We start from the raw sequence: 15,254 nt of genomic DNA, 5'->3' as shown, positions 1-15,254 counted from the left end.
AATTCCAATTATAGTATTGGAATATGTGAAGATAATACCAGTATCGGCTAATGTGCTAATGCATCAACCCAGGGCAGCCCTCTCTCTGATTCACCTCCCAAAGAAGAAGGAAGCGAGCTGGAATTTTCTAACACACAAAGCAAAATTACTCTTCATTGACTTTCGTTTGCTTGCTAACGGAAAGACACGGCCAGCAAGGGTCAGCGGTTCAACCTCATCTTCTCTGATGCAGCTTACGAGATCGATAGAAATCCAGATCTGTGTAGGTGCCACCCTGATTTACCCCACTGGGCCTTTATCTGTCCTTAACGCTGACGACTTTAGTTTCCTCATTCAGGCACAAGACAAAGGTGGCTTTGGCTGATAAACGGTGTGGGAGGCATGGCTGGAGGCAAGGACCCCTCAGAAATTCAGCCTTAGCCGTGTTCTTAATGACTGGACACCCCTACAAAAAGCCTCTTTACATGTTAAACTCATTGGCAGATAAATAAGCTGATTGATCAACTTGAAACCTAAAACTGGACTCTTCATTTCCACCAGGACAAACTGCTGTGATATCAGAGGAAACCCATGAACCAGAGTGGCATATTTGTGTTTCAATAGATTTGCTTGCCAATAAAGGATATTGTCAGCTTTAAAGTCCTATACTATGTGTTTCTGTCACTTAATGCAGATAAACGTTTGGATAAATGTAATGCTGTCTCCCATTACAGCGTTTCAGATGAGCTAATTAGGTTCAGGGTGCTGTGAAATGAATCGTGCTGGTCGATAAGGAGCGGTCATAATTGAGCTGGGATGCATATTAATTAAACAACATGGCGTGCCATAGCGGGCTGGGACATCCAGGGTGCTAGCCTCTGAACATGAGTCTCCTTGGCTCATTTTCAAGTAATGTTGGATCACAAAGGCCTTCCCAGTTCAACATATAATTGTTTCGCCTTAATCCGACCAGTGGGTTTAATGTAATAACATAGTTGTACTTTTATACTTTCATGTCTGATAAGCTTTAGCATTTACACTTAGCATGAATGGTGCTACCGGAGAAGTGGCACTATATTTTATTAAGGTTCCAAACTTCACTTCACTTCACTTCACTACACTTAACGATTTACGCTGTGGGGATGAATAATTGATTTTAAGTATTGTTATATTTAGTAGGTTGATGGTTTTCTATTTTTCCCATTTATTTGTCTCGGCTGGTTTAAGAGGTCACTTTATCGAGAAAAAAACATGGAGGGAAACATCGAAGCGTACAATTCAAGTGCACTTTGCACTTTACGAAACTAAATGTGTTCTAGACTCTATTTACAGTGTGTGTGTGTGTCTGTGTGTCTGTGTGCATGCATGCATGTGTCTGTGTGCGTGTGTTCAGGCCAGCCAGAGAGGAGTGCACTTTGCCTTCATTAGGTGAGATCATGTAGCGACAGGATGACAGGGTTAATTTTTAATGTCAAGCCTTTGGATGTATAAAATATGTATCCAGCCCTTGTTGGACGTGACATAGACTCTTCACCCCCCCCCCCAACTCCCCATCACTGCCTGTCTGCTGTGTCCAGTTTATCAGCCTTTTTCTTTCCAACTGATTAGCCTCGCGGTTTGGCTGTTCTTCACTCCGCATCACTCCATCGCTTCTTTCTTGGCGCCTCCACTTCTGCCCACAAGTGTCTGCTCAGACAGACTAAGGGTGATATTTGATGATCTGCCCTGAAACGGTCTACAGCTCGGCTGTGGTCATCTCTTCCACCCGGGCCCTGTTATCGCTCCTCCATCAGTGTGCTGCTCAGATGAAACAGCGCGGCTGCAGCTAAACCACACGTCCACACACAAGAGAAACGGACACTCGCGCACAGACACTCTAACACATCGGTCCCAGGCAGGCAGGCACGCATGGAGGCAAGCACAGCTACACCCGCTAGCACACACCTGATTTACAGCTTCGACACATGTCGCAATAATGCTGAGTCGGCCAATCAGGATGTTATGCTTCAGCAGACACTAATTGCTGCTGTTAGAAAGGTCTTAGGGGACATCCACGGTACCTAAAGCTGGGTTTCCCACAAGCATTGAGTAGTAGGACACAGATGTGACACAGCAACAACAAATGATGCCTAAACTCTAATAATCGGAGCGCCTGATGCCTGGCTGTTGATGCTGGCGTCTGGCTAGCGCAACAGACTGCTGTGTGTTCACCACGACCAAGACCGATCCAGCCAGCAAAATAGTGACTAACCAGCTCAAAAAGATGGCGCTCTTGCTGCGTGAGGTGGCCACTGAAGACCGGTAAAACAGGCCGAACCAGTTGGGAACGGGCATTAATTATTGATGTGATAATGTCTTCTTTGTAGTTCATTTGTGTGGACAGCCCGTGCGTGAGCTCCCGCGCATTCTTTAGCTCGTATTCATTTTTCATGGCGCTGAACTGTTTCCTGCGTTACAACAGTGTTTGGCTTTGCTGAAACGCCATCCGGATGCAGCGTAAAGCTGCCGTGACACTGGTCTCGTGCGCAGTCCAGCGCAGAGCAACAACAACCCTCATGCATGTTTCGCTCTCATCCAGTTTTGCCTTGACACACTCGTGTTTGTAGGAATGATGTATCTCTCCTCTTGGCTGTTCCCTGGACGCCGTTGCTACACGGAACAGATTGCTTGTGACTCAGCGGTGCGTTTATTGAGAAGGTTTCCTGTAAATGATTACAGTTCTGACCAAACAGAGGAATTCACACTTGCGTCAAACGCACTTCACAACTGACTCATCTGATGTCAGGACACACAAGGTTATGGGGGAAGCCTGAGTCAAGACACGACCAAGGTCTGTTGTGGTGGATCAACACGAGGTGAGGAAGCACCTGGAATTATCGGTGCAGCGTTTCTGTTCCGACAAGCGTCCTGAAGATTGGTATGTGAGAGGGCGTCCCGGCTGTCCCAGGGTTGAGGACGCCGCAGTGAAAAATGACCTGCTCGGGCTACGCTGTCCTTCCCCCGTGACCGCCTAACTGCAGCTTCAGTCACTCTCCGTATTCAGTGTGAATGAGCCACGAATCCCTGTTCTCGCATCCTTTGCACCAGTTGGATGTTCCAGCACAGCGATAAATTAAGGGAGGCAAAGGCTGAGCGCGTTCTACCCGACTATTGGTCGAGATTATTATATGCAGAACTGAAGGAAATAAAAAAAAACCTCATTCTCAGCTTGCCCTGGTTTCATCCTTCTCCATTTATTTTGACTGCCAGCTTCGTGTTTTCCCACCTCAGTGCTGTACCGCAGTATCTGGATCATAATGTCGAACTCCCAGCAGGATTCTTGCTGCTAGCTTCTCAGTAGTGAGTGATCCTCATTTGTGTCCTGCGTCACGTTCTCCGAGAATTTCTGCTCCGAAAGTCTGAACTAGTTCAGTTTAGGTGGCAGAATGCAGGATGACTGACGCTGATGAATGTGTTTAATTATCCTAAAAGATGTGCCCAGTTATCCTGGAGGTGCTACAGTTAACGAGTAACATGACTTATAATTAACTAAAGAAACAACCTTGACCCTGTGTGTGTGTGTGTGTGTGTGTGTGGGTCCGTGTGTGTGTGCGTGTGTGTGTGTGTTAAAACTGCTCTATGACCTGCTGATGGAGGTGAATTCTGTGCTCAGTTAAGCACAAATGATTAATTTAGCAGAAAACTGTTTGCTCTTGTGATTTAGTCATCACACACACACACACACACACACACACAGACTGACATTTCACAGAGAGAGTGTTGTCTGTGTGTGAGTTTGTGAGTGTGTGTGTGTGTGGTTGCTGTGTTTATTGCTGCCAGGTGAGCCAGTCCAGTTCCAGCAGAACTCATCAGAGCATCTGATCCTGTCCAATCAGATTTGATCACTGATTTGTAAATCTAGATTCATGGTGGTGATTTTTTATTTGGTTTTTTTTGTGTGTGTGTGTGTGTGGGGGGGGGGGGGGGTTGTAAAAACAAAAGAAAACTCTCTTTTTACCTTAGACCAACAGAGCGAGAACGCGCTGAGCAAAGGGGGTTTTGCAATTCTAAACAGATTAGTCAAGGTTTGGTGACCTGCGGCTGTTACCCCAACAACCAGAGGAGAGAAGAGCTCACAGCTAAACGCCACCGTTGATTTTCACAAGTTCTGGATGAACCCATTTCTCCATGAAGCTGTTTTCCAAAATGTTTATGAATGTAACTTTTTTTTCTCTCAAATTTCTATGAGCTCTCCTGAATGTTGTTTATCTGCCATTGATAAATAATAAATAAATATGCCATCTGCAACATTAAAATTCTTTTTATAAAGATTTGCAAGCAGGACATTTTATTCCAAAACTCAATGCAGTTTGTGTAAAAAAAAAAGAAAAGAAAATCACGGCAGTAATATTTTATTCTTTGTAATCAAAATGTTGACTCTTGAAGCAAACACGGAGCGTTTGTGAATTTAAGATGAAAATGTTAAATTAATGAGGTTTACAGACATGCAAAACATGTTCCTGCATCATAAAAATCTCATTAATGAGAGTTTTTTCCCATCTCTGGTGCACAGATGGTTTAAAAGATGCTGCAGGAGAAACACATGACGTTATGGGCTGTAGCCTGGTCTCACCATCCAGTCAGCATGTGGATTTCAGTGTTGGTGTGTTTCTTGTGTTTACAGAGAGACACCAAAGGACAGTTCCTGTTGGACCACGTGTGTAACCACTACAACCTACTGGAGAAAGACTACTTTGGCATCCGTTATGTGGATCCGGAGAAACAGAGGGTAACTGCTGCTCCATTTAACACCCACACTGATATATTTTAAGGCCAAATTCACATAGCGTGACTAATCTGTTGTTTTGTGGTCTATTTCCGTATTATCGTTTTATTTTGTTGTGCATTGGAACTTTAAGAGAGATTTTGGATTTGTGATGTCAGTGTTTAGATATCTGCTGTTTTTAACAACATTTTCCTCCATATTCTTCACTCTCAGCACTGGCTGGAGCCCAACAAGCCTGTGGCTCGACAAATGAAATGTAAGAGTCGCCCCTGCGCTGTCTGTCGTTTTTTGGTTTGTGTTTTGCCTTTTTCGTGATGCTGAATATGCCTTTGCCTGTATCTGTATATGGCATGCATGCAAGTATGTTCATTTGTTCTCTGGCAAGGCTGTATTGGTTTTTCCCAGAGCTGCGTGTGAGGTTGAAGTTTTCACTATCGACTCACATTATTTAACCGAGTTAACGCCCCCTAGTGGTCGACGCCGCCCTGACTTCAGCATGAAGAAGAACTGTCAAAGATTAAAACTTCAGATTTATTGCACATCCCATAGCTTCTACTGTGAGTTTACTTACACAATAAACTCACAGTCTTTCCCAGCCCTGAATGGTTGCTACATATGCGAGCACTCACGAGCCCCCTCTGACTGTGAATCCATGTTTTAGTGTGTAAGGATCATCTCCATTGGTTTATTTTTAAACTTTATTAAATTATTATTTTAACTTTAACGTGTCCAACACTATTCTGCTAAATAAATTAAGGATGTGTAAGCTTTAACATCTAGCCCATAGCATGGAAAATACAAACAAACATTTATGCACTACCAGAGACAAACAAGGGCAGAGACCACAGGAACACCGCAGGGGCCTAAACAGAGAGTCGATTAAGACAAAGTGACAAGCGCGGAACTTCGAAAAAAGAAAAAAGAAAGTTCCAAAGTGCTAGGAGAATGAGACATCCAAAAATAAGGAGCAGTGGCAGAAGAACAAAATAAGCAAATGTTACATTAAAATGGAAATCCTCATCATCTGTAAAATGAGAAATGACTGCGATGACATTTACTGGAGGTGAAATTAAATCCCGGTGTGTGTTTTTTTTTTCCTGTGAAAGGTTCTCATCTATCACACGCCCGACGACACGTTTGCATTATTGCTCTTCAGCAGCTCTTAGTGACACAATCAAGGAGGGAACGAGCAGGGAAGGGTGATTAAGGAGAAATATGAGCCCGTGTGATGGGGGAGGGACGATGATGACAGATGAACAGTGAACTCTGGAAGGAGGGAGCGAGGCGAGGCAGGGATGGAGGACGGGTGTTGAGCAGAGTGACACTGACACATCATGTCTCCCTCTGGCAGGATTTACTCTCAGATCAGTTTTCTGGTTTGCGCGTCTCGTCTCAGCTCCACGTACGTCACTGTCTACGTGTTTTGCCAAATCTTTCCTTGAAAATATATTTTTGAATAGTTTTTAGAGGTGCCTCTCTCCTGTTAGTGTCAGTATAAAAGCTGCCTCTCCTGTGGTAATATGAGCCGTCAAGGCGCCCAGGGGACGATCTCACCATTAAAGGCAGAGTGGGGGGGGTACTCTCTACCCGTCAGTGTATTGACCATGACTTTGACTACCGAGGACACACTTATATGTGGTTTCACGGCACCCAGATTGAAAAATTTCCTTTAATTAGCATCAAATGGGCCTGGTTCCAGCCTTTTTCTGTCTCTTGTGGGGTCACAACTGTCAGGAGTGTAAAGACGGTTTAATCACCAGGAATCTCAGCATTCTGCTTCTAACTCCACCTGTCCTCTCTGCTCCTTCCTCACATATATTCCTCTCACCTTCAGTGGCCCAGCAGCCCTACACCATGTGCTTCCGGGTCAAGTTCTACCCCAGCGAGCCAATGAAAATCAAGGAGGAGCTGACCAGGTACAGACACAGATGGGTGGGACAGAAGGGAAGAGATGGGAAGGAGAGAAGGAGAGATTGCCTTTTTCCACTGACTATTAATCACCATGAGACACACTGTAAATAAAACCTATCATGTGTGTTTATGTGTGTGTGTGTGTGTGTGTGTGTGTGTGTATGTGTGTAAGCAGGTATCTTCTATACCTCCAGCTGAAGAGGGATATCTATCACGGTCGACTTCTGTGTCCCTTTGCTGAAGCTGCCTACCTGGGGGCCTGCATCGTTCAGGGTGGGCTCAACTGCACAGCGATGGATGGATGGATGGATGGATGGATGGATGGATGGATGGATGGATGGATGGATGCATCGATGGATGGATGGTTAGATAGATGGATGCATGGATGGATGGTTAGATAGATGGATGCATGGATGGATGGTTAGATAGATGGTTGATGCATAAATGGATGGATGATGCTTGGAAGATGGATGGATGCATGGATGCTTGGATAGATGGAGGGATGGATGGAGGGATGTGTGAATGAATGGCGTTACGATGCAGTCCTTTTGTCTTCAGACACAGGTGCTTTTCCTTAAATCCTGCTGTAGTTTTGAACCCTGTTGACCAACTGACGTATTCTGTTGCTTCCACTCGTTCACATCTTTGCCACCATTTTGGAGCACATTGTCACTGATCTGGCGTCTGTCTTCAGCTGAACTCGGGGACTACGACCCAGAGGAGCACCCGTCAGACTACATCAGAGACTTCAAGCTGTTTCCAAAACAGTCCCTCAAACTGGAGCGCAAGATCATCGAGATCCACAAGAACGAGCTCAGGTGAAACAGACGCCTCTGTTTGATCCAGGTGACGGGCGGAGACGGCGCTCCGCCGCTTTTCCGTTTGTTCTGAAATGAAGGGCACCTCACTGTCGACGCCACACTCATTTAATGGGCAGATTTTCAGAGAGGTTTATTAAAACGCCGACATGTAACCTGCAACACTGCAACGGGATCACGTCCCATCCGGCGACGTCCCCCGTGGTCGCTTTGGGGGCCCGTGCATTACGTTCTGGGTCTATAACTGTCACACTTACAGGGATTATAGAGCATCAAAGACAAATCCTTCATTTCCCCCAGCACAGACAGGCAGAACACTGAAATCCCCCTGTTTGCCCCAGAGGTCCAACCGGCAGGATTAGCAGCAGGCAGATTATCAGACACTGGAGGCCTGAGGTGGCTCACGACGATGGGTTCCTGTGGGTGGCGTGTCTACAAGGCACCTGCAGCTTCTCTCACCGGTGTGTTTATGCTGATATAAATATCTCCTCTCCCGTCTCACAGGGGTCAGTGTTCGGCACTAGCAGAGCTTAATATGCTCCAGAGGGCCCACAGCCTCGAGACCTACGGAGTGGACCCTCACCCCTGCAAGGTAACGGCACCGTTGCAGCAACTTTTGCTTTTGCTAACAGAGCTTTGCCTTCAGCATTTACAGAAAAAGAATGTCTTGATATCTTTCTGACAGGATCTACTAGTTTTAGAGACAGTTAAGTATGTTCGCGCATCATCGCCTGGGTTACGAACGGGCGATTTCAGGTATAGCCGGTTGTTGCAAGTGCAGCTGTTGCGATTGAGAGGCTCAGTGTGAGTGACATTAGCCAGACGAAGGTCAGAACCTTACTGATCGGGACCTTCAGGTCCAGAATTTTATCCTTGTATAATGTTATTATTTACACCCATCAGGGTAAAGGGCTCGAGTAAGGAGATGGGCAGACAAATGAAAATGCTGTTACCGTGGCGTTTCATCACCCAGATGCCTCCATGCTGTTGGTCCCCTTGTAATTTAATCAATTATCATGGTACTTGTGTGCAGGACTTCACTGGCTCCACGGCCTTCCTCGGATTTACTGCCAAGGGGTTTGTGGTCTTCCAAGGGAACAAGAGGATCCATCTCCTCAAATGGTAAAAAATGAGCCTTTTATATTTGAAACCAACACGGTAGCATAAAAGGTTCATCTGCGAAGACGAGGCAAACAGTTCCCTCATTTCTATCTGGGCTATATCATGAACAGTGCGTTATTCCATCTCTGTCATCATCGACTGCATGTTTAATTACTTTCACACGGCGGAATTAAGTTGAGGCGTCGTTAGACATCTTTAAAGGTAAATAATCGAAGATAATCGCCCGTGTTGGTTGAAACCGGTCTGGTCTGGACGAACTCTGGCGTTGATGGAACACTGGCGCTCTGTTGCAGGACTGACGTGAGCAAGCTGAAGTTCGAAGGGAAAACCTTTTACGTCATTGGGATTCAGAAGGAGGTGAGCGCGGCGCGTTTGTGAGTTTTTGTAAAAGCGGTTTCTCCATCGTGGTGACGTCATCGCGGGGATGAACTGCTCGAACCTCTAACATGGGAGATTAAACATGGCTGCTTTATGGCCTATAACTCCACTTCCTGTACATCCCTCCTGTTCTTTCTTTCTACTAGTACTCTTACACAGTCTAAGAAACCGGGCTTGTGTGATATTGTGACACACACATACACACACATAAATCCATTTTATTTAATATTAGATGTTAAACGAGACCTTTCATGTATTTGGGACCCATCATCTGTACTCTGTAGATGCCTCCGCCGCCTCCATTTTGCGAAAACAGTCCAGCTGTTTTGCTTTGTTTACTTGTTTTCTTATTTGCCCATCAGTTAAGGAGTCACCTGACTACTCTCTCTGGCCGTCTCAGTCATTTCCTCTCAGCCATCCCTCCGCCTGCTCATTTGTCTTTCTTTCACATCCCTGCTGGCGGAAGCTGCAGTTTTATCTCTGTGTTTCTGTCTCTCCTCTGTGTGTGTGTGGGTGTGTGTACACATAGACATCACTGGTGAGTAAATATAAGTGAAAATAGTGGCATTAAACCACTTACATATGACCCCCCCCCCCCCTCCTTTTAATGTTATTGGCAGAAGCATTTCACATCTTTTCTTTATCAACCATTTCTTTTCCTTCCCACGTCGGTTTTTCTTTTGGTTAAATTGATTTTTTTGCTCATGTACATGATTCATTTGAGTCAGCCTCTGCACATTGAAGTAAATGTATGTGTATGTTTGTTTGTTTGTTTGTTTGTTTGTTTGTTATTAGCATTTAGCCTGTGTTGACATGCTGCTCATGTTTCCATCGTGTGACGGAATCGCTGCATGATTCTCTGTCCTCACCTCTGTTAGTTCACCTTCAACACATGGATTTGAGTCCCACTTTGAGCTGATGGCGCGCTTTCCCTTGTTTTATTTTTCAAATTCAGTCACTTAAATGTGCTCCCATAACCCCCCCCAAAAAAAATAAAATAAGTGCACATCATGTAAGACATAAAAAATCTGCTGTGTGTATTTTTGTTTTTTTTGAAAAGTAACCCAGTATTTACCCATCCGTGAACCTTGAAACCAATTAGAGGGTGATGTGGAGTATCGGGGGGGTGCTGGCTGTAACGGCTCTCGTTCTTCCAGCACGTCAGGTGCAGCCAGAGTGTGTTTTCAGGAGTGCTGCTGTTTTGCACCACTGGGGAGTTTCTCACTGTCGCCTTCTGCATGTCGGTCAAAGTGGGATGAAACAATGTTGTAATCCTCTCAAAGGTGGCGTTTGGGTATTTTCACAAATGCACACATGGCCGCAGCTGCCAATGCGTGTTAATCACAGCAACATGCCGGAGTAATAACAGTGTAATTACGGTGTAATACCAGTGATGTGGGAGCTGTGGAGCATTGCTGCCTACAGGCTGGACCAGGACACAGTAAATCACAGCACAGCCGATGCTGCACATTAACAGGTCGACACTGTTGTGAACGCTGTTATGAGTCACAACGTTATCGATCTGACGGCTCCCACACTCTTGCTCTTCATCGAACAGCATTGATTTGGCATCATGGGGCCGAAGACCGGACATTTACAGGAACACACCCACCCTGAGTCCTTAAGACTCTTTCTTCCCTGTGTCTGTTGCCAGCTGAGCGTTCTTTGTCCTGGCAGCAGTGTTTCGCACCCCCCCCATCACGCGCTCAGGTTGGCTTTATTAACATGTAACGGCATTTCTCACCCTCCACCTGTGTCTCTGTCCTTCTCCCGACAGAAGAAACTGGTGTTGACATTTCATACCTTGACGCCTGCAGCCTGTAAACACCTCTGGAAGTGCGGAGTGGAGAACCAGGCCTTCTACAAGTGCGTCTGCAAACACAAACATGCCCACACACGCACAACATATTCAGAGCTCTTTAAGGGATCGGCGTATTTGATGAGGATCATGGCCTGTCCCAAAGCTGTTGCTGTGGGTCATGTCATCGATTACCATTATTTACCTACTCAGATTAAGATTCTTCAGGGGTGGAGCTGATGAGCTGCAGCGGGAAGAGCACAAGATGAGGAAAAGGAAGGAGGATGAGCTTAAGAAAGAGAAAAGGGTGGAGTCAAAGAGGCAACGAGATGCAGCTGCAGAAAAAGAGCAGGAGAAGCAGAAAAAGAGCTGTGAAACAGGTGGATGAGGAGAAGTAAGAACATGATGATGAAGGGATCTTTATACAGATCTGCTATTTTGGGATTCTTCTACATATTCTAATACGTATTTTATTTTGTCCCTTTCAAGATTAAAATGCAAAGCAGGTTTTCCACTTGCACTTTAATTTCCGGCCAGTCCTTGTCCTCCTCCTGTCCTTCACTGGGGAGCAGCTGATTGCCCTCAGCGCTAAATATTGAGTGACAATTGTCAGGAGTGGAAACACGCTGGGGGCAGTGGCACAAGTGGGAAGACAGAGGCTTTTTTTGGGGGGGGTGGGGGGGGGGGGTGCAGACAAGCCGTGATTCTGTCCCGGGGCTGGTGGAGGCGCTAGCAGCAGTTTATAGCACTTAAACGTCACATCTGGGGCGTTAACTGCAACCTGCAGCTGTGTGCAGAGGCTGTGGGGCAGAATTAAGTGGGAGTATGGCTGCTCATGTGTCGGCGTGGAGCGGCGAGAGAGGGAGGGGATGTCATCTCGGGTGTCAGGCGCGCGACAGAGCGTCTTAATCAAATCATGAGTTTGTGGAGGCAGCCTCACAGGGCAGCCTCGCTGTCTCCTTCCCAGGTTAGATGATGAACTCTGGCATTGTCTCGGCTCTGAAGTTCCCGCTGTAAATTACCCTGACCCAAACACGGAGCTCTGACGTCCACTGCCACTTATCTTTCATGTGTATTGCTGTGGTATTTTTGGCATAAAAGCAATCATCCTGTTTGTTCTCTTTTATGTTTTTAATTCCTCAGGTGTGCAAAATCCAGTCAGATCAAGACAGTTTGTAGCAGTAACATCTTCTTCAAAGGCAGCAGGTTCAGATACAGGTGAGGCAGGATGGTGTGTGTGTTTTAGACTCGGCTCCGCCCACCTGCAGCACGTCCTTTCCAGCGTTTCCCGTCAGCATGATTCAGCTGTGCCTTGACTTTCCTTACATTAGCGTACACATTCAGCATCCCCCGGGTGCTGGGCGCTGGCCCTCACATCAAACTAAAGTCTCAGTTTGCTTCTGAAGCCACATTAGCTGTGATTCTCCTCCCAGACAAACTGCTTTAGCAGGATTAAACTTCAGTCGAGCAAATTTCATCAGCTGAGTAGCGCAGGTCGATTAAAGGGCTAAAAAAAGAGTTTTTGGCATATGGTGGGGTTATAAAACAGGGAATATCGCTATTATTGGAAAAGCTGAGAGTAAAGAGCTTTTGCTGTCCACAGATGAAGGAATTCTTTTAATAGAAGCAGCATTTCGTTTAACATGCTTATTAGCCTACAGCATATGCTTTGTCCACATTTGCATAGAAGTACCGATGGACCTAATGTAGTACCGCACCACGCAGCATCACAGAAAGTCCAGCAGTGTGAGCTAGCACTGCAAAACACAGGAAGCACAACCTCTGACATCATCCCACTGGTCTTATCATCAAATATAAGCCATATCGTACACGATGTTCCATTAATGCTGCTGTTTCAGAATGTGAACTGACAGAATTTGTAATTATCTTGTTGGCATCGTCCTGCCAGCGGGAGAGTAGCCAAGGAGGTGATTGAAGCCAGCTCGAAGATCCAGAGGGAGGCACCAGAGGTGTGCAGGTACGCTCAAGTTGGAAAACTTCCTAATTTTCAGCCGTTTTCAGCACGGTGCAACACTTTGATATTTTTTTTTTTTTATTGTGTGTTTTCAGAGTCCAGTTTGGTCAGAGCCGCAGTTTTAACTCCTTGAGTCATAAGAACCTCATCATGAACATGGAGCCGCTGCTTCCCGCGCTGCCTTCCACCACCGAGTGTGAAGACACCACTGGAGACAACGGTAGGACCTCTGAACAGGCAAACACATGTTCATGGCTTCCAAATGAAGGCCTCTGCAAAGTCACATGGTGTTTCCCTTGTGTAGGAAAAAAGCGCATGTACATGCGCGACCCGCAGACACAACATGTTAATTGAGCAGCTGATGCTCACATCCCTCCATCAGTCTTGTCTCCCTGGAGACACCAATGACAGCATGCTAAAAATACTCCTCCCATGATCCTCTGTGGTTTTCTGCAGCATGCCTGTGTGTGTCTGTCCATGTGTTTGACTGTCCGTGTGTGTGTGTGTGTGTGTGTATGTGGGTGTGGGTGTGGGTGTGGGTGTGTGTGTGTGTGTGTGTGTGTGTGTTTTGCAGCGGAAGAAGCCCTTTGTAATCGCAGGGAAACAGGCCCAGCACATATTATTGTGGATGAAAATTCAATTTCCAATTTCCGCTCTGAAGGTCTGATTCAGTTTAGTTTGTGTGTGTATAAGCTTATGCATGTATGTGGTATAAAGCCCATGAATGATTTTCTGGAGGAGAATGTTGCCTTACACACTCTGTAGGTGACGGTTGCCAGAGGATATTTAAGTTAATCTGTCCATCAGCTGACTCAGTTGGTGACAAGCGGCTCACAGCTGAATTAGGATCAGTTTCTCTCCCATGAGAGGGTTGAAAACTAGCATGGGTTTTTGTTTTCTCCCCCTTTGGAGATCAGTAACTTCATCCAGCTTAATAAAGGCCGATAAGGGGGGAGGAGCAGAGGTGAAGAAGAAGGGAGGACAAAATGGAAACGGCGTCGACTTCCTGTCCTCACGGGGTCGGGCTCTGCTGAGTTACTGCTGCTGTGATTTATATTTCATCCATGTACTCTCTTCTCTGCACATCACAGGGCACAAGTGTGTGTCCTCCACATGTGAGGAGTCCTTCCTCCCCTGTTACCTCATTGCCTGCGTCAGTTCACCCTTTACGTCTCCTCCTCCCTCCTCTCTCCCCTCTCACGCCGATGCTCCATGGGCCTTAACACATGTCCTGTCCAATGGCGCTGCCAGGCCATCACTCTTGAAGCTGCCGATGGACCTGCTGACAGCCTTTACGGCCTTCCCCTTCCAATCTCCTCCTCCTCCTCCTCTCATCTTTCCTCATCCCATTTGGAGAAAAAAATCAATCCTTGGCTCACAGTCAAAGTGCTGCAGCGGTAAAGCTTCTGTCTCAGGTGGGGCAGGAGGAACTCATCAAATCAGGATCGCGTGCAGCCCTTGAGGAAGAGATACGGGTTCGGAAATAAGATTCTTGGAGCTCGCGTTGCTCTCCTAATAATATGGAAGCTGACAGTGATTGGGTGAATCTTCCCATGGACAGGAGTAACAGAAAGCCTGGAAAACGATGATAAAAGCACTCTGGACCTCAGAGCCACTTGAGCATGGCGCCACGGCAACCAAATGCGATCACACTTTTACCGTTAGCAGTGCTGCGCTGACCTTCACCTGTCCTTCAAATATGCCAAAGTGGTCCGACTGGATCAAGCAGCAGCCGCAAACATGAAGGAGACACATCCTGACTGGAATCAGGAGTCAGACGTGAGCCTCAGTTTTCCATTATACCAGTAAAGACGCCATGTGGGACGGTAACGGTCACAGAGGGTGTGAGAATTCACGTCCGACTCATTTGGATGTAATTCAGCAGAGCGATACACTTCGTGGATGTAAATTAAATGGTAATGAGTAACTGGAGCCGGATTTTACAGGCCGCTGCGAGGACTTTAGGATGAACTGTCCCGGGGCTGGTCTGGGATCACCGTCTATATTCAGAGTGGTAATCTCTCCATTAGTGGGGAAACAAGAAGCTGACCCAAGGACGCGGTCGACCTTGTTATGTTTATCCAGCCTGCCCGTTTCTTATCAGGCCAAATCCTCATCGACCTCTCTGAACACCCAGGATCGACAAAAACCAGGTCCAGGAATTAAACAAACCTGTCCAGGGCCCAAAGACCGGAAACAGAGACCGTTTGTCGACCTGTTTCTGTCTTTTACTAAGATTTAGAATCTGTCGTCACGTTTGAGGTGTCGTCCATTAAGATGCACCGAGAAAGTTGAAGATCATAAGATTACAACCCTAAAACAACCTACTAACACACTCCCAGCGAACCTTTGGGCCCCGGACCAAGCAAATTACCATCTTTGTAAGATCTTCTGCTCATCCCGTTGGAGTGACGGATCTTCTGTGGTGGAAAACAGAACCGAAGGTGTCAGAAATAAAGATAGAGAGGAAAAGAAAATGATCCCCGTCCCCTCCTGGGTCAGGTCCTC

The 15,254-nt window shown here is 46.3% G+C and overlaps 1 protein-coding gene across 4 annotated transcripts in view; it reads left to right on the top strand.

Moving 5' to 3' along the window:
- The window catches only part of frmd3 (FERM domain containing 3), a 43,582-nt gene that overhangs the window by 24,629 nt on the left and 3,699 nt on the right, over nt 1-15,254 (top strand). Inside the window, exons 3-15 of one of the 4 annotated variants that reach the window (XM_029829340.1) lie at nt 4,643-4,747; nt 4,958-5,000; nt 6,579-6,660; nt 6,828-6,928; nt 7,350-7,473; nt 7,978-8,065; nt 8,507-8,595; nt 8,889-8,952; nt 9,503-9,511; nt 10,751-10,839; nt 11,915-11,989; nt 12,681-12,749; nt 12,842-12,966. In XM_029829340.1, the coding sequence (XP_029685200.1) occupies nt 4,643-4,747; nt 4,958-5,000; nt 6,579-6,660; nt 6,828-6,928; nt 7,350-7,473; nt 7,978-8,065; nt 8,507-8,595; nt 8,889-8,952; nt 9,503-9,511; nt 10,751-10,839; nt 11,915-11,989; nt 12,681-12,749; nt 12,842-12,966 (1,063 nt within the window). The remainder of the gene's footprint in view (nt 1-4,642; nt 4,748-4,957; nt 5,001-6,578; nt 6,661-6,827; nt 6,929-7,349; nt 7,474-7,977; nt 8,066-8,506; nt 8,596-8,888; nt 8,953-9,502; nt 9,512-10,750; nt 10,840-11,914; nt 11,990-12,680; nt 12,750-12,841; nt 12,967-15,254) is intronic. The other 3 variants (XM_029829341.1, XM_029829342.1, XM_011615637.2) reach the window with 3 other exon arrangements.

This window comes from Takifugu rubripes, chromosome 21 (assembly GCF_901000725.2).
Source record: "Takifugu rubripes chromosome 21, fTakRub1.2, whole genome shotgun sequence".
NCBI lineage: Eukaryota > Metazoa > Chordata > Actinopteri > Tetraodontiformes > Tetraodontidae > Takifugu > Takifugu rubripes.
Note: the sequence above shows the minus strand (reverse complement) of the source record. Positions and strands in the feature narration are given on the sequence as shown.